Source organism: Molossus molossus, unplaced genomic scaffold (assembly GCF_014108415.1).
Source record: "Molossus molossus isolate mMolMol1 unplaced genomic scaffold, mMolMol1.p scaffold_m16_p_4, whole genome shotgun sequence".
NCBI classification, from domain to species: Eukaryota; Metazoa; Chordata; class Mammalia; order Chiroptera; family Molossidae; genus Molossus; species Molossus molossus.
This window is the reverse complement of record NW_023425377.1, coordinates 93,684,183-93,704,549: the sequence shown is the minus strand read 5'-3', so window position 1 is coordinate 93,704,549 and position 20,367 is coordinate 93,684,183. Positions and strand designations below refer to the sequence as shown.

The 20,367-nt window shown below is 33.2% G+C and overlaps 1 protein-coding gene across 1 annotated transcript in view; it reads right to left on the bottom strand.

The window, feature by feature from the left end:
- Window positions 1–303: 303 nt before the first annotated feature.
- Window positions 304–20,367, bottom strand: part of SPOCK3 (SPARC (osteonectin), cwcv and kazal like domains proteoglycan 3) — a 342,954-nt gene continuing 322,890 nt past the window's right edge. The window contains exons 9-12 of the mRNA XM_036282120.1: window positions 13,372–13,593; window positions 5,897–5,959; window positions 4,351–4,488; window positions 304–1,757 (exon numbers count right to left, since the gene is read on the bottom strand). Coding sequence (XP_036138013.1) covers window positions 1,588–1,757; window positions 4,351–4,488; window positions 5,897–5,959; window positions 13,372–13,593 — 593 coding nt within the window. The 3' untranslated portion in view covers window positions 304–1,587. The remainder of the gene's footprint in view (window positions 1,758–4,350; window positions 4,489–5,896; window positions 5,960–13,371; window positions 13,594–20,367) is intronic.

Below are 20,367 nucleotides of genomic sequence, written 5' to 3'. Positions count from 1 at the left end.
AACACATTAAGAACACTTCATGCTACTATTTATACCCCAGAAAAATCAATAAGGAACAGTTTAATTTGGTTACAAGATTCTTTATTTTGTAAACTATACATAAACAGTAAAAAAGAAAATGCATTATACTTTAAATATTACATAAAGTCAACATTAAAGTTTCTTTTTTAGTGTGTATTAATCAAATGGAAATAATTCACCAATTTTACTTTCAATGAATTATATATCGGGAAACCAGTTGACCTACTGTTTAAATTATAATACCAATATGAAATATTCAACAGTTTGTTTGTTTTTTTTTTCATTTTTATTATGGGCACAAAACCATAGGTCTGAGATACTTAAAAGTGATGGTGTGCTGAAAGGTCTACACAATTAATTAACATGCTAACTTAAATATAGCAATTAAAGTAATTTTTGTTACAGTTAAATCTTAAATGCTACTCTACACAATAATTATAAACAAGTCCACATGGCAATTATGTAACAATAGAAAAAAAGAAAAAAACATATTCCATTTTCTTCATTCCAGCAGCAGTACCTTTATTGGTATTACTTTGTTAATTAGGTGTGCTTATATATTGCCTAATATCCTATATTGGTATGCATGCTAAAACCTTTCTATTTCTATTTTGCAAGGCACCATACAATACGTTCTCTAAGTTTTGACACTAGTAACAAAAATGTTATAATTCTTAGATTATATGCAAATTTTGATCTAAAACAGAAAATAAAATAAGAACTAAGATTTTCAAATTTGACATTGGGCATATGACAAACCATATGTGAAAATATAATTTAAATAAATCTTTCCCTTTGTCTTCCCACTTTAAATTCTGCACCCTAAGTTGCTGGTCAGAAAGATAAAGAAACCTAGAAAGGTAAAGAAATCATGCTGTTTAAGAATATAAAAATATCTACATGAGAGTGCTATCCGAATTAAAATAAAAACTAGAAGGAACAACTAAGTTTTTAACTTTCAGAATCCATGGTTTTCCCTACTTGCCACTTTATAAAATATCCTATCATATCCAGAATAACTCCACAATTTAAAACATCATTATTAATGTAAACACGATGTAGGACTCCTCGTTTTTCTTACCCTGTGTGCTATCCCCTCACTCATCTCCAGGTGTGGGAAAAATGCTACTTTGGAATTGCAATTAAGGTCATGCATATTTTCAGAAAATCCCGGGGATGCAGGTCACCAATATGCGATTATAAATTTAACTTAGAATATCTCTCAGAAAAATAACTCATACAACCTCAAACACTGGTTGCTTTTGTTTGTGGGAGATTTACACAGTTTGTTTTTATGAAAATTTGTTTATATCAGAAGCTCTTCATAACTTTTTTCCATCTGGCTAGACCCCATATGTGTTCTTTTTCTCTAAGGCATATAAAACTCAAAGCAAATTATTCTCATTTAAACATAAAATTCTATGACTTTAGCTGCAATATTTGTAATAATTATACAAAATATACGTGAGTTTTAGGATCATTTTGGTTGGGGGCAAGAAGATAATTATCAATAGGCTATCACTTTGTAAATAATAGAAATGTTAAATTTATTGATCTCAGCTCTCATCAAATGTACCCATCATGATCATCACCATCATCATCATCATCCCCTTCATCTTCATCATCGTCTTCAATTTCATCTTCATCATTCATAATATCATCTTCATCATCCTCATCATCAGTCCATTCATGGAAATCTCCACTTGCAAAATCTCCAGAGATCTCAAAATCAATAGCTTAGGAAAAATGTAAACATAAGTGTCACTTGACTGTCGTAAAATAATTTCTGAAGAATATAAAATTCTGATGAAAATTGAGAAAATTAATAAAGTTTTAATTTGCTCTTTAGTTTACTCAACAAAGGTAAGAAAAAAAAAACTATTTTCTATTATTTGTTAAAATGTACTTACTAAAAAGCAGACTTGTTACTGAGGTCTGATATGTAAGATTTCTAGTTCAGGAATACTGATCTCAGCCCAGTGTTTACAGAGTCCATGTCAAACTTTAAATCTCACACAGAATTAAAAATTTCTTCTACTACTATAATTAACCAAATAATTGCCCTGCAAAGATCTTCAATTCCTAATCCACTACAACTTGCAAATATGGTAAAGGGACTTTTAAGATATGATTAAATTGAGGATCTTAAAATAGGGAGATTATCCTATATTATCCTGTTGGGCCCATATAATCACTTGTGTCTTTAAAATCAAAGAACCTTTCCCAAATAGAGTTAAAGGGGGATTTGATTACAGAAGAATGGTCAGAGAAATGCAGTGTTGTTAGCTTTGAAAGTGGAGAAAGGGTCCACATACTAAGGAATGTGAGTGGCCTCCAGAGGCAAGGGAACATCCTTCTCTAAAGTATCCAGAAGGGCCTGGCTGGTGTGGCTCAGTGGTTGAGCTTTGACCCATGCACCAAGAGGTCCCTGGTTTGATTCCCAGTCAGGCCACATGCTCAGGTTGTGGGTCAAATCCCCAGTGAGGGGCATGCAGGAGGCAGCCAATGATGTTTCTATCTCTCTCTTCCCCTCTCCCTTCCTCTCTCTAAAAATAAATAAAGAAAAACATAATAAAGCATCCAGAAGGAATGCAGCCCTGAAGACACCTTGATGGTCCTCGCAAGGACACCCATGCGCAACCTCTGACATACAGAAATACAGAACCGTGAACTAATACATTTGTGTGGCTTAAACCACTACCGCTGTGGGAACTTTTTATAATAACAATACTAACATTGCTAGTTAGTATTTAAAACAAAATTTAGAAATATATATATTACTATTTATGTCGGTAATAATACACATATTCAATACATATTCATTTTTTAACTCCTTTAATGTTAGTGTGTTTATCTTCTACCCTTTCTAATATTTTAGTCTTATAATTCTTTGGTAGCTAATTATATAATATATCCTATTAATGTAATTCTATATTTATAACTTGATTGATTTGACAATATGACACATTGAAATTCATATCTTATGTGAGTAAAATGTTATTTTTATTCTCCTACTTTATGTATTTTCTTAATAATTTCAACATGCTAAAAAACTCAGAGGTCATATTCCCAAAACAATTTCCCTGTTCACTTATTGAATTCACCTCTATATAATTTTTATTTACAACATACAGTAAAATTCTTTAGCCATCACTGGCATCACTGATAATTGAAGTAATTAATAATGCAACTAGTTTATACTACATATTACAAAGACATGATCTATACATGTTAAAATTATGTTAGGTAGCTACTGAATACTACTTTATTCTACTTAAATCTAATATCACTGGATAGAAAACCAAAACCAAGCTATTAAAAATCTTATGGAATAAATAAATACAGAACAGTCATGCAAGTATTAGATGAGATTACTTTTAGATTGTTTACCATTTATGTATTTCTAAACAATCATAAGTCTATGAAACAATTTAAGCCTATCAGTTTAAAATTTATATAAAGTAGACAACTAAGCATTTTCTAAAATACAAGATTGACCAACTATTTCTTCATTTTTCTGGTCATGTGTATTATTTGGAACAGCCCATTAATTCTGTGTGTGTGTGTGTGTGTGTGTGTGTGGTGTGTGTTGCATATGAGTGTGCATCTGTTTTTTTTATGTGTGTGCAGCTAAGTGGCTTTTGTAGTGAAAACTCTCCATTGTATAAACACAAATATTGATTTAAAATTTACATTCTGAAAAAATATTTTATGAAACAAAAAAATGTCACATTTAAAATTTTAAAATATATGTATGTGTACTCAGCTTAATTATAATAGTTTTAGGTTGATACATAAAATGCATGCTCATTAATTATAATGACCCTACAAATCATTAAACTATATTTTTATCACCCAAACAAAAGGAAACAAACTCATATAGCTGTAGTTTATAGACCTTTACTTTAAAAAAGGTTAGTTTTTCTCTTGTTGGTGAGACTACATACTCCCAAAATCAACTTCTCCAAGGTACATAGAAAAAAAGGGTGCCATATGCATACATTGTATACACTAGGGTTAGCTGACTTGGGTAGAATGGATGACAAAGGTTTGACTTACCCCAGAGAAAAAGAGGAGATAGCTAACATCTTCTGTATTTGAAGTAGGAAAAGGAACCTACCTTTTAATAATTATCCCTTAACATGTCTAAATGATGCAATTCCATTTATTAATTATACTCATTTTTAATATGCTAGGAATATTATCAATCCCCTCAAATATTCTATAGTCTTTGCATAGAGTATGCCTCATTAAATGCTTGCACAAATGAATGAGATCCTTAAGTCCTTAAACTGTGCTTGAGAAATTACTAAGTACCCATTTGCTTACCACAACCTGCAACACCGTTTGTTCTGGATCCCATGACTTCATTTCCATATCTGTCAACACACCAGCACTGCCCAACACTGCTGTGACACTGTGTTGGCTTGTAGTAACCATCTTCATCACACAGGGGTATGTACTGTCCTATGAAACACACACACACACACACTATGAGTAAGTTGTGTCCCTTTTTCATAATGATCAGTCATGCATAACTCACTCAAGACATACACGTATGGAGTTGTCATAATGAACTGTCATATGAACTGCTTACATTTCTTTCATTAAGCAAATTTACTCTGCCAAAGGTACTGTTTTGAGAGGTATAATATACAAAATCTGATTAGTGGCATGCATATTAAGTCATCCAGACCACTGAGCCACACCAGCCAGTTCGATTCCCTGTCAGGGCACATGCCCAAATTGTGGGCATGATCCCCAGTGGGGGACATGCAGAAGGCAGCCAATGGATGTTCTCTCCCGTCGATGTGTCTATCTCTCTCTCCCTCTCCCTTCCTCGCTCTCTAAAATCAAGAAAGAAAAATTATTTAAAAATAAATAAATAAAAAATAAAAAACATACAATATTTAATTACAAAATAGCATATTATAATATATGCAGATTATTCAGATTCAAAAACATTATAAAATTTGTGCCACTATAACCACAAGGGCATTAATATACATTAAAAAATTGCATATGTAGTGGTGTGTCCTGGATCCTAAAATTAAAGAAAAAAAGGACATCAGTGGAAAAACTCTTAAAATCCAAACAAAGTCTAAGGCTTAATGAATTAGATTATAGCAATGTTAATTTCTTAAATTTGACAAATATATAATAGTTATTTGATCCATGGTAAGATGATAACTTTAAGCGAGGCTGATTGAAGGATATATGAAACTATGTACTATCTTTATAAATTTTTTTGAATCTAAAATTACTCCAAAAAGAGTTTATTTAAAATTAGATGTTTATAGGAATAAAAAAATTATAAATAATAGTTTAATGATCTGATAGCTTTGGTGGATTAAATTTGGAATGATCTATCATTTATTGATCTAACGGTCTAACACATATATGAAAAGTTAGTAAAAAGTGCTAATTAAAAACACTTAAAAGTGGGTTCATATTTTCTTGAGGTACTCAGGGCATGCTTAACTCTCTCTCTCTCTCTTTATACACACACACACACACACACATATACACATACACACACACATATATATAATCATTCTTGAGTTGTTAGCTATAGAATTAGAATTGAAGTTTCTGCTGATGCTTTAACTTTAGCACTGTTTAAATCTCTCTCTCTTTTTTTTTTACTTAATAACTCTCAAATGAACATTATATTAGGGTAATAAAACAGACATAATATCTTTCAATAGGTAAGATAATAAAAGTAAGTTTAATTGCTTTCAAAAACTTCATAAATTTTGTTACTGAAATTTAGTGTAGTCTATCTTTGTTGAATTAATATTGATTTTATGTTGCTGTTTCCCTGGGGCTATTTATGTAAGCAATAAAGACTTCAGAAGAATGATCTATTACTCACCTAGGAGCTTCTTTATTCCTTGCCGCTTCTGAATATTGCTGAGCTCCGTCTGGCAAGGTGGGTCTGCAATGACATTATAAATGTTACTTCAAGGGTTAGAGTTAAACAACAAAAGTGTAATTTCTATGTTATCAAATGTCAGCTTTTACTTGGTTTTGGGAAACATATACTGCATATAAGTTATTTTACTTTTGGAGATATGTACATATAGATGTATCTATCTATCATCTATCTATCTATCTATCTATCTATCTATCTATCTATCTATCTATCTAATCTATCTATAATTTAAAATGATAGTAAAACAGAGGGAGACTGTCCTGATTATCAATATTAGATTATCTTGATTTTCCTAAGACTGACTAAATTGGATGGAAATAAAATGGTACAAAATAACTTATATATGCTGAAAAATGTTTTTTTTATCTTTTACTTTTAAAAGATCCATCAATTTAACAATGTAAACTCAACTGATGGACTGCTGCCCAAACAAATAACTGCTTGTTTTCTCCTCACTTAAAATGGTTTCTATGATATAGATGCATAGCTTTGCATTACAAAAGTGATCTATGAAATAGTTAATCATTCTTTCAAGTTAGAGACAACTTTATAAGTCTTGATACTGAAAAATGTTGACAGGCTTTGGTCTTTTGTGCTCACTTAGATGCTTCAAGTATACAAGAATAGGCAAAAGTAGGTAAGAACTCTAGGCCAAAGTGTGCTTGAGTAGAGCAAGTAGACTACAAGAATGTGCACATAATGTAGGCGGCAATTTGAGAACTTAACGTGCACTGTGCTAATGGTACACTCTTTTGAGTTTATAAAGATATTGTAATGAACATAACCTGCATGTCTTTTTCCATATGAACAACTGTACACCTACTTTGCCAGCAATTGTATATGTAATTTGGAAACAGGACATAATATATAATAAATTCTCATAAATAATTTTTAAAAAATTATATTTAAAACATTAAAACAATATGGAATTATGTATTTGGCTATTTTTTAAATTCAGCCACTTAAAGAAGAATATTTTTAGTAGTATAACATTTTAAATAGATACAATAGTTTGATTTATATTATTAATATAACTATATTTTCTTACATATAGTACATATTCTTATCTAAAAGCAGTTCAATGTATTTTACACTCATATCCTAAAACCTTCCTTTTAATACCTGCTATATAAAAACTGTATCATAAACTTTTGAAATAGAAAAACAAGAAACTAGTATCTATTTTCCTATACTACAACTGTTAGGAAAATGACAAGGTATAATTAATTCAAATGATTTCAATTTATTTATTACACTAATATGCAGTTATTAAAATTTGCATGTAAGGAAAGTAGAATGAGGAAATGAGACAATGTGTTTAATATATAGTTAATAGTTTAATCTGTGAGGCCAAAAATGTCTTTCTTTGGAGAATCTAAACTGTGAAGAAAAAAGGAATTTGTTTGAAAAGCCTAAGTAATCACCTATTGTTCTACTTCATTTTGAAATTGGTCCTGTTGACCACTGTTTTTCCTCATAATCTTGCAGGACTCTTACACTGAACATTAAAGAAATAGGGATCAAGTTGCCCAGTTGGGGTTATAGAACAGATAACTTAAAATTTGCTGCCCTCCACCCTGGTTGGTTTGGCTCAGTGGTTAGAGTGTCCACCTGTGGTCCAGCGAGACCTGGGTTCAGTTCCCTTTAAGGTCATGTACCTCGGTTGCAGTTTGTCCCTGGCCCTGGTTGGGTCGTGCGGGTGGCAACCACTCAATGTGTCCCTTTCACGTCGATGTTTCTCTCTGTCTCTCTCCCCCTCCCACTCTATCTGAACAAAAAATGGAAAAATGTCCTCAGGTGAGGATAAAAAAAACAAAATTGCTGCCTTCCAAATACACATAGCTGAAGTTTCAATATTATATTCAAAGTAATTCTTCTATTTGCTAATATCCAGATAATGTAAAGTAGAGGTCATATTTCTTATATGTTCACTATTGAATTGCCTAAAAAATCCAGGTGTAGCCCTGGCCGGTTTGGCTCAGCAGTTAGAGTGTCAGCCTGCGGTCCACAGAGACCTGGGTTCGGTTCCCTCTAAGGGCATGTACCTTGGCTGCAGTTTGTCCCTGGCCCTGGTTGGGTCGTGTGGGTGGCGGCCACTCGATGTGTCCTTTTCACATCGATGTTTCTCTCTCTTCCTCTCTCTCCTTCCCGCTCTGAGTAAAAAATGGAAAAATGTCCTCGGGCGAGGATAAAAAAAAAAAAAATCCAGGTGTATTTGAGTCTGATTTAATTTGTAAACTCAATGAATAAACCTGATTACTAGTCCTACAAGCTCTGTATGAGAGAATATTTTAAGATTTCAAAAGAAATCAAGACAGCTTAGGCCATTCAGCTATATATTATATTAAATACAACATTAGACTTTGACATATATTTTTCTATTATTTATTTATTAATTATTATTATTTTTTTAATGAACTTCATGCTTTTTTTAAAAAATCCTCACCTGAGGATATTTTTTCAAATATCTTCAGATAGAGTGGGAGGGGGAGAGAGGGAGTAAGAGAGAGAGAAAAAGAGAAACATAGATGTGAGAGGGACACATAGACTGGTTGCCTCCCCCACGACCTGACCTGAGCCGGGGATGAACTGCAACTGAGGTACATACATGCCCCTGGACGAAAATGAACCCAGGACTCAATGGTCCGCAGGCTGCCGCTCTACCCCTGAGCCAAACGGGCCAGGGCTTTTTCTGTTTTCCAAAAGGCAAATCTCTCTGGCCCTTAACTTTAGTATACTTGGAGTGCTAAATTAAGATTACACCTACTATTTAAACTGACTTGCGAAGAACTGATCTAGATAAAAGATAGTAACCCGACTAATTGCATGAAGGTTTACACATGAAGACTATGCATAGTCAGCCTAGAGTTTACGTACACATTTATATCACCAGATTTATTTTCTCTACAGTGTTTGTCTCCTAATAGTTTTATAATTTTATGGGAAATTCTGATTTTATATGCTTAAACTTTTATGAGAATTATGCATTAATAAATACAGGGTTTAATTTAAACATTACATTTACAAGTAATTACTCCAAACATCAGTTTAGAAAAACAAAACAAAACAGAAAAATGAAATATATTTTACTGAAAATTTTTATTGAAATTAGTTCAATTTCAAAATGTTGCTTTTGAAAATAACATTGTTCATTGTTTTTGCATTCTTAATTCTCAAACATCTATTTTGGGGCCATTCACACATTATCTGTATTAGAATTTTCAATACAATAATAACAATGCAGTTTTATCTTCCCACACAATTTTGAATTGAATAAAATGTTACTGGGTAAAATAAGTAAGAAAATATCTATGTTTACAATAGTCCTACTATACAAATGTGTTCTTATTTCTATACTCGCAACTAGTCATTTCTGAGGAGAATATTTTTATTAGTTGTCAAATATAAATAGACAATTCCTAGTCAAAGGAAAATGCAGTAGACATTATGGAGGTTTGTGAATGACTCTGAAAACGGGCAGCGCACAGCCGCCCAGGCGCTGGGCCGCACACCCCCAGGGAGAGCAAGCATCTCCACTGCAATAGGAAGGGTGCCTGCAGCCCTGTGGGCAGGCAGCTCCCCAATGTGCCTCTCAGTAAGCCACGGTCCGCATTCTCTTAAAAAAATTGTTTTTTTTCCTTTACTGATCTGAGAGGGAGAGAGAGACAGAAACATCAATGAGAAAGAACATTGACTGGCCACCTCCTGCATGCCCCCCACTGGGGATCGGGCCCACAACCTGGGCAAGTGTCCCGACTGCGAATGCAACCAGCGACCTCTTAGTGCCTGGGTCAGTGTTCAACCACTGAGCCACACAGGCCAGACCTCATTCTCTTTTTAAAAATCAATATTATGTTGTTCAAATAGCCTCTCACAGAATGGATATATTTGAACTTTATAGGTTTATTTCATCACTAGAAATTTCAAATATTCTTGATACCAGAGGACAAAGTTCTCTTTATTTAATGTCTTAGGTTAAATAGAAAAAACATCTTTTGAAAAATTAATACACATGAGCTACATTTTGATATAGCTTTCTGTAGATTAATTATATATGTAAACTCTAAAAATATCATCTTATTTTCACTGTAGTCCGGAGAAAAAATACTGCATATGTTTTTGAGTAAAATAAGACTTGCTGAGGTTACCTGTACTGAATAGGATTTGCCAAGAAGTTGCACAGTGATGCCTCTATGGCATTTTATATATAATTACCTTGAAAATTCAGAATATAGAATTAAAACTACTGAGACAGAAGTCAAACATTCTAGTTTCAAATACCAGTTCCTGAGCTTACTGTGTAATGTGTAGTTATTAAAGATCAATGAACTTCAGTATGCAACCATAAAATGGGAATAACAATATTTTCACAGGCCTACTTTACTAATAAATAATTGCACATATTGAAAGACTAGATAGACCCGAATAAAAGTTATTTTTCTTTTCTTTTTTCTAGATCTTACACAACAGGACTTAAAAAGAAATAGCAACTAATTACTGATTTACTTTTTTAGAGACTTAGAATATAGTTTTATAAAAGTAAGTTATTAACTTCTAAAGTCACCAAAATCCCCAATTAATATTCCTCCTACTCATTCTTTTATGATTACTTAGAAAAATAATTTTACAAACCATAATCATAATCATTTTATAGTGCTTAATAGTCATGATTTCAGAAAATTAGTCACAAAAACAAATTTGAAATTTAATTGAAGTTAAAACATATTTTTCCTTGGAAACATACAAGTGTTTTACTTGTTTAAACATTTAAATTCTCAACCTCATTTATTAAACTTGAGATTAACCTTAATTATATACTTTTAAAGGGAATTTTTTAAAAACGCCATTACCTTATTTTCCAGATATTTCTAACACTATATAACTATAGTCTTAACTGTAGTATTAAGGTAACCTGGATTAATAACACCCCGATATGCACCTCTCTCTCTCTCTCTCTCTCTGTGTGTGTCTCTCACATATGTAGTTATTTATTTCTATATATTATATATAATAATTTCCTGTTTATTCAATAAACAAAAAGAATCTTAAGTTTAGTATAGAGTAAAAACTTTTTTACATTTAATTTATTATAGTAAACTTAAGAACTTCTTGTGTATTAAATAAACAGGAAAATATTATTTTATGAGGTAAAACATTTGAATAATGTTTTTAAATTAATGGTTATTATTTATTATAAAATTACTTGATGAACTAATTCTGTAAGTCAGTTACCCTGACAGAGTTTTTGTAACATTTTCTAGCATATTAAAGTGATGAATATAATTAGCCAAACTCTCCGAAGTTTTTGGGAAGTTGTATAAATCCTATTACCATCTTGGGTACCCTTTAATCAAATTATTTCTACTATGTAGTAAGTGATCTCAGATAATGTCTTTATGTGACTATAAAGATTTTAACACTTGGGAAGGAAAATGCTTAATAAATAAAAAATATACAAAGCAAAACTTTGTGGGGGGCAGATTTGTAATCAATTCCACAAATATTACTGTAAAATCAGGAGTTTTTAAAGATGAAAATATAAATTTCTGAAGAAACACTAAGAGGTATTCAGAATATTTTTGTGTTCATTTATAAACTCTTAAACATGCTATCATAACATTTAAGGAAATATTAAAGTAGCATTTGTTATAATAACAAAAGATCACATATCATTTTATGGCAGTTTACCTGGATTTACTTAAATTAAAAAAAAAATTTTATTGATTTTTTTTAGACAGAGAGGAAGGGAGAGAGAGATAAAAACATTGATGTGAGAAACATCAATCAGCTGTCTCCTGCACACCCCCTAACGGGGATCGAGCCTGCAACCCAGGTATCTGCCCTTACAGGGAATCGATCCGGGACCTCTCAGTTCATGGGACAATGCTTAATCCACTGAACTACACTGGCTAGGCAACTTCCTTTTTCTTTTAGTGAATTCAATGTATAACAGTCATTAAAACTAGGATGTAGTTTTTAGGATGTTCAATCATCTAGAAGCATATATGTAATAACAAAGTCAATAATGTGTGTGTGTGTGTATGATTTAGACTATCATAAAGCAAATATAATTTTTAAACTTTGCTTAAACGGGTTTATAAATAATTTAGCTACTCTACAAATCCTGCTGTTGACCCACTGCTAATCCATTTATTGGTAATTATCTCATCCCTACTTATTAAACTATTACTAATACATGAAAATTAATTGATATAGTAAAATGGTCCATATAATGTGTTAGTTTCCCATATAAAAAAAAACTGAGAATCATTAATATAGTGTAAATTAATTTGTTAATTCTATTAGTAGTCAAAAAATTTTAAAGCACTGACAATAGCAGGTATAGCACATTAGACTAATTCCAAGTTGTTTTTTTTTTTTTTGTTTTTTTGTTTTTTTTTATCCTCACCCGAGGACATTTTTCCATTTTTTTGTACAGATAGAGTGGGAGGGAGAGAGAGGAAGAGAGAGAGAGGGAAACATCGATGTGAAGGGACACATCGAGTGGCTGCCACCCGCACGACCAACCAGGGCCGGGGACAAACTGCAACCGAGGTACATGCCCTTAGCGGGAACCGAACCCGGGTCTCTCCGGACCGCAGGCGGATGCTCTAACCGCTGAACCAAACCGGCCAGGGCTCCAAGTTGTTTTTATAAAATTAGCACCGATTTATACATAAAAGTATTTCCTTACTTTTTCCCAAACCTCACCATAGTGTGTGAATTTTGGGGATCTATTTCCTTTACATACTTAATTATAATTATTATTCGATTGGATATATAAGCATGACTCCAATTTTGCATTATATTAACATTTTTGGATACAGAAAAATGAATACAGAACTAGCATCATTCCAACTGTTCAGGCTATCCCACTTCTTCCAAAGACTCAACAGAATTTCTTTGCTAGTGGATTTTTATGAAGCTAAGTGATTTTGAAAGTTTGAAAACAAAGTCATTTTAAAATCAGATGAGTAAAAATAACTTTATGCTGAATGTTATGGTTCAGTCAGCTCATTTAATAAGATCACAAAATAGAATATTAAAAAACTCTATAGTATAGTGACAAACAACCATTTATTTTACACCATGGGCAACATAGATAGCAAATTAATTTTAATGATTACTTTTAATATCAAAGTTTTCATATCTCTATGTGCTTCTTGGTGGTTCATAATAGAAACTATAATGAAGCATATTAATTACTATTTTTATCTTTTTTTTGCATCCCTAGCACAATTATATTGTTTTGCATCCCTAGCACAATTATATTGTTCAATGTGCTTCTTATTTGCTCTTTTATTAAACACTCTAATTAGAAAAGCATCTACTGAAATGAATGGGATATAGTATGCAATTTTTCACTCAGTAAGGAAGATAAAACTATATGTACTGGTAAGTGTCTCATCTTTTACCTTGTTGTCTCTGGAAGCAGTAGCACCATTCATTGTTAGATATCAAACTGTCCTTGTAGGTGTCGCAAGAATTGAAGAATGCCTTCGTACACTGTTCATTCTTATCAAGGTAGATGCTCCCAAGCTCTGACTGGTCCAGTAGCAGGTCATAGTTTGTATCGAGTCTGTTAAACATCCAGCCAAGTGAATCCTTGCAAATGGGCAAGATGCTGGTATCAAATCCTAAAGGCAAACACAGAAAATGATTAGTGAAAGCTGAAAGTCAAAACAGCAGGAAGCAAGATAAAATAACATAATAGTTAGTTTGAGTAGGGCACAATGTAAGAATCATTGCAAATAAAGATATTGTTAATTAGGATTTAATTTTTGAATTATGCTGAGCAATCTTAGAATATTGGGATTAAAAATTAAATGGGTACTGACTTCAGGAGATTTATGGATTTGACAAATTCGACATTTCACTAAATTTTGGGAATGTATTAATGTATTCAAAACATATTTACTGCTTTCTATCTGTGCACCACCATGCTAGGCAATGGGGATAAGGTAAAAGGTATTTCTGACACTTCCATAAAAACATAGAGAAAGAAATTTAGTGATTTATTTTTATTGTTTACATTTTTCTTTTCAAAACTGTTTTATAATCAAAACAGAATTCTCTCATTCAAACAAAGCAATGGCAAACATGAGCTGTTCACTTCCTATTTCCTTTCCAGGTCTTGACCTTGGTTCTGGAAACACATGGTAGAAAAATCTAGATAAGGCCCCAATTCTTTTGGAGCTTACTTTTAAAATAGCATGGGTTGAGGTATTGGTTGAAATGGTTTCTACCAGAAGTTGTCATATGCTTAGGGATTACATGAAGAAAGCAACTTGTAGACAATAAATACACTAAATTCTGCATAACTGTTCAAAGGAACGGAGTTCTTGGTATGAAATTCTGGTATTCACCTAAATCACTTCCTCCCACCCAATCAAATTTTCTCAGCAATGGAAAAGTCTCATATTGATATATTGACCTTCATGTCTAAAAGCTATGGGAAGAAGAGAGAAGAGCTATTCCCTTTTGTGAGCATTTAGAGTTAGTGAAGAGAGGCTGTCTCCTCCCTTTACCTACTTATTGAGAATGGAGGACTCGCCCTGGCTGGTTTGGCTCAGCGGTTAGAGTGTTGGCCTGCAGTCCCGAGAGACCAGGGTTCGGTTCCCACAAAGGGCATGTACCTTGGTTGCAGTTTGTCCCCGGCCCTGGTTGGTTGTGTGGGTGGCAGCCACTCGATGTGTCCCTTTCACGTCGATGTTTCTCTCTCTCTCTCCCTCTCTCTCCCTCCCACTCTATCTGAACAAAAAATGGAAAAATATCCTCTGGTGAGGATTAAAAAAAAACAACCCTAAATTTTAAAGTTTTCTTTGCCCAGCTTTTATGATGTACCTTGTAAACATCCTTGTCAGTTTCAACACATTCTTCCTTATTTTTGTCAATTATAGTATGAAAGAAACGTATCATTAACCTTTCAATAATTTTTGTAGCTCTACATTTAGCTGAACTTATCTTACAACCCAGGCATCAACAAAAGGGAATATTTCTGAAAATAGGACATGCATAGATATTTAACAAATGTCAGACACAATAGAACTAAGAGTTTACCCTTTATATTAAAGGGATATTAAATTGTCATAGAGTACATGTCTGCTGAATGATCAATTTGATGAAATGTAATAATGTTTTAGATCAAGAATGTCAAGGTATCTGATTTGAATTCAGGTTACTTGCCTCTGGTCTCTTGCTACCTTACTAAGTTAAGTTATTCGATATATCTAGGCTTTAATGTCCACATCTGGATAATGTAAAGATTTTTAAAAACATAATCTATGTTGCCTTGAAGATAAAAAGTATGGTGAGTTTATGCTATTTTAATGACATACATAAAATTATGTTATAAGAGTCATTAGACTAATAACTAACAGAAAAGGACTAGAAATAAAATTATTTTGATACTCTAAATTAAATGCATACTTTGAATATGATCCTATCAGTACTACAAATACAAAATAAAATGAGTTGGGAAAAAAAAGATTTTTCCTATCTTATCTTGAACTTTTAGAGCTAATAGATACCATATGGTGACTTTGAAATTTCTTGGGTGATGCTATAATATAGTCACTATATATAATATAATGTAAATATACAGGGAATTAAGATGGAATTAAAGTTGCTAATCAGCTGGCCTTAATGGTGGAAGATTACTGTGGATTATCTAGATAGGCCCAATGTTATCACATAAATCTTAAAGGTGAACAATTTTCCTGGCTGTAGTAAGACAGAAATAAAACCAAATTTTTTTTTTCGCTAAAGACAGGAGACCATAACCCTACAAATATGGGTGGGATCTAGAAGCTGACAACAGCTTTTGGTTTATAACCAGTAAGAAAATAAGGATCTCAGTCCTAATTTTGTCAACAACCCAAATAATCTAAGAAATGAATGCATTTCAGGATTATGTCCAACATAATCCTAAAGGCTTATGTCCAACAGACACCTTGCTTTTAGTGTGGTGAAACCAGCATTGGACTATTGACCTACAAAACTGTAAAACAATAAAGTTGTGTTACTTCAGCCACTAAACGTTGGTGTGATCTGTTACATCAGCATTAGAAACTAATTTAGTTTATTAACTATATATATTTTATTTTTTGCCTTAAGGTTCACGGTGTACATTATTATCACATTCTACCTTCATATAACATCATAACACTTCACATATGCTATAAGAAACTTACCAGAGTATACTTAAACTCTCTCACATTTTCTGCTGAGTTATCCATTTTATTTGTACATGTTGTAAACCCCATAGTACAGTTATGATGTTTGCTCTAAACAGCTTACTAGTTTTTTAAGTGAATAACAATGAAAAAAATCTCTTTTACTTTAAAGAAAAATGTGTTCTCTATGCATAGTAACTGCAACATATATGTATTGTTTTTCCTCACCAAGCAATGCTCCAGTTCCCTGTGGACAAGAGAATGTTCTACAATTTAATTGAATTCTGACACTATGTCCTGGGGGTTAGTGCAGATGCCACAAGACTCCTCACTTCAGACACCACTCGCAACGAGTGGGTGCCTAGAGCACCCACACTTCAACTGTATTTCCTATGATATGTGATATTTTCCTCTGGCCGACCACACCTCTTAGTCTCCAGATAGCTGCTGATCCAATTTTACTGCTAGAGTATATTCACTATTCCCAATGGCCCTCTTGGGCAGAATTTACATTTGTTCTCATTCATATGGCTCAAATTTTGTCTATAGTAACTATTCTTGTATTTCTTGCCCAGACACACAATTCCAAAGCTGCAGTAACTTTCCTTTGCTTTGGCACTAAACAAGTAAGCAGCTCATGACTATCACTGCCTTTTAGGTTTTCCTGATGAAATTCAGGCCATGCTCATGTAGAACTCTGTGTGGTTCTGTTGAGATCCCTCCCTCAATTTGAAATGAAGGGAAGCATGCTCATCTCTTCTTAGAGGAGTTGTGAAATCATAGCAGAGTTCTTTCCAAAGAAACCCTCTTCATAAATACTGTTGGCATCTTTGCTACCTTTATTCTTTTAGATCCTCCTTTGCTCATAGTTTAAGGGCAACTGACTTCCATCTATAAAATTCCTTCACACTAGTACCTAGAACAATGTTTGTTTGAATAACCAGGGACCAGGAATTTGTAAAGGCCATTTTAAAAATTCTGCCCACCACCCAATCTCTAAAAACAGGATATTTGAGCAGATATATAAAAGTAAAACTATGAGGCCATGGCCAGTTTGGCTCAGCAGTTAGAGCGTTGGCCTGTCGTCCAGAGAGACTCGGGTTCGGTTCCCGCTAAGGGCGTGTACCTCAGTTGCAGTTTGTCCCTGGCCCTGGTTGGTTGTGCGGATAGCAGCCACTCAATGTGTCCCTTTCACATCAATGTTTCTCTCTCTCTCTCTTCCTCTCTCTCCCTCCCACTCTATCTGAACAAAAAATGGAAAAATGTCCTTGGGTGAGGATAAAAAAAAGTAGAATTATGAGTAATCAGAGAATATAGAGCAGGTCACTCCAGGTAAAAGAAATACCAAGTGTAAGGAATCTAAGATTGGTGCAGAATCTATCAAGCCCAAAGTACTTATAATTGAAAAAATATTTCTCAACATTCTCTGAATGTTTATTCTATTGCAGAAAATAATTTTATTTACTTCTAGCATATAGGCACATAACTGTTCACATCCTAATCCTATAAAATAGCAAATCTATTTTAATAACTGCATTTGCTTTATCAGCAGATCTATTAGCACAACTGAGATGAACAAATTAATGTAAAATCATTCAAATGAGAGCAAAAACTCAGTAATGTAGATTTCAAAGTATATTCAAAATAGCTGAAGGATTGTCCTTAATTATGAACATTTAATATTTAAAATGTTACTGTAATTCTCTCCCTACCCTCAACACAAACAAACAAACACAACACAACAACAAAAAGTATTGTCATATTTGGTGAGAAAGAGGAATATATAGGAATAGGTAGTGAAAAGCAAAGTACTGGGTTCAAGACATGTTCCCAGGCCTTATAGATTCAAAGACAAATAAGACAAAAAATCCTCTCTTCAACTAGTCGTTTAAATAGATATTTTATATTTTGCTTCCAGTAATGGCTAAATAACATTTACTAGACTGACACTCCTATGCATAAGTCTTTAAACTCTGCTCATTATGAAAAAAACAAAACCAAAAACCAGGAAGAGTGAATAAGAAGCAGGCACTTTAATTTTATGGTGGAAACTCCACACTTTGAGGAGGAGAGTTATATGAAGCGAATTCCCATTTTTCACTGTTTTTTAGCCTGGGGACAGATAGAGTTGGCATAGCAAAAGGCAGCAGGGACATTGGTGAATAAAGAATGCAGGCATAACCTGACAGTCAGAAAACTGCACAACCACTGAAGTATGAGAGAGAAATCCAGGAAGGAAAGGAGCCACAAAGTCAAATATAGTCTGCCCTAGATTTTGATAACCAATTGACCACCCATGCACACTGTGGACTCAGACCACCTCTACTAAAGATTACAAAGCCAAACTGATTAGAGCTGGCACCTAAGAAGTATGGTTTTTATTTTGAGCCCCCCCCCTCCCCCCCGCACCAAATTAATCATGTGCTAAAACAAAGCACTCTCACTGGACTAAAGTAACATAACAAAGCACTGACAATTTAATATCCATAACATCTGGGACACCATCCGTCATTACAAGACACATGAAGCACCAGGAAAATGGGACACATTTCTAAAGACAATCCAATAAGAACAAACCTGAGATGACCCAGTTGTTGGAAACAGCAGACAGAATTTTAAAACAATTAAAATAGCTACCCTATTGAAGAAAAAGAAATATGTGTGTAATAATTGCAATTATAGGAAATATGAGTAGAGATATAGAAATTCCAAGAAAGAACAAAATGAAAATTAAAGAACAAAATAACAAAGCAGCCCATATATTTTTTTTAAGTCACTAGATGAATCCAAGAGCAGAAATAAGTTTACAGAAGAAAAAGGAAACTTGAATATAGATCAATTGTAATGGTTTAAGGGAAGGAAAGCAAGAGAAAAAAATAAAATAAACAGAGCCTCAGAGAACTGCTAGATAATATCAGAGTATGTAACACACAGGTAGTTGAAGTGCCAGGAGAGAAGAAAAAGGTGGTGCAGAAAAAATAATTTAAGAAAATAATGGTAGAAATTTTGCTTGTATATGTAAATTTACAGATTAAAGATATGCAACAAATTTCAAACAAAATATTCAAAAGAAGGACATTCTTAATCAAAGTCTTAAGAACTAAAGATAAACACCAAACTTGAAATTAGCAGGAAGAGAATGGCACATCACAATTAAACAATGTTTCAAAGAAGAGACGGGATGTGAGCACTTCCTTACTTAACTAAGATAGTCACTGAACGATGCATAAGCTAACAGGGAGAGTTCAGCTACATTCTTCAATACATTGATAAAAGTTGAGTGTGGACTAACATGATGGTAAATCTTTGAAAATCGCAATAGGAAGAAGATTTTATTCCACAGATATTATCAAGTGCTCTCAAGGAAGACTTGGGGCAGGTTCAGAGACCTAAGAAAGATGCTTGAGAAGCAGAAGCCGCTATGAGAAAAGGTGTAAAGGCCCATCCATATCCTTCTTTGCTATATCCCTTATGCAAAAAAGCCTTAAGTTACTGGGAAGAGCAGACTGGTTGGTCACCCTGCGGACATTGGTGAAGATACATTGCACCCAGAGGAAAGAGAAAAGAAAAAGAAACAAAAAACAAATAGCTGTATTTGAGTAAGAAATATTTCAAGAGTTAATGGAGAAGTCTCCAAAACGAATGAAATATGACAAACCATAAAGATAAACACTAAACAGGAGTGCAAACCATGCAAAGAAAGAGGCAAACAAAACCTAGACATCATAGTCAAGTCAAGCTGCTCAAAACCAATGATAGGAAAAAAATCTTTAAAAAAGGTAGAGGCAAATACATATTCTTACAGAAAAAATAAGGAGAGAATGGCAAGTGATTTCTCAGCTGAAACAGTAAACCCAAAGTACAATGGAGGGACATCCATAACATGCTGTGGGGTGGGGTGAAAATAGAGCCTTTAAACCAAAAGTATTTACCCAGATAAAATATCTTTGTAAAAGGAAAAAAAGAAAACAACCCACCTTTTGAACAAATAAAAATGAAAGAAAAATTATTTAAAACAAATGTGAACTATAAGAAATGTTTAAAAATGTATTACTCAGAAGGGATAAATATGATAGTAGATAGTCTTGGATTGCTATCAAATGAACAAAAATCCCTGAGGAATTCTGGAAGTAGCATAAAGATCCATATGAAATTTATATTTTTATTTCACATTGTTTTAAAGAATAATTGAATGTCTAACCTAAAGTTATAAGCAAAGTACTATATATTTATAGC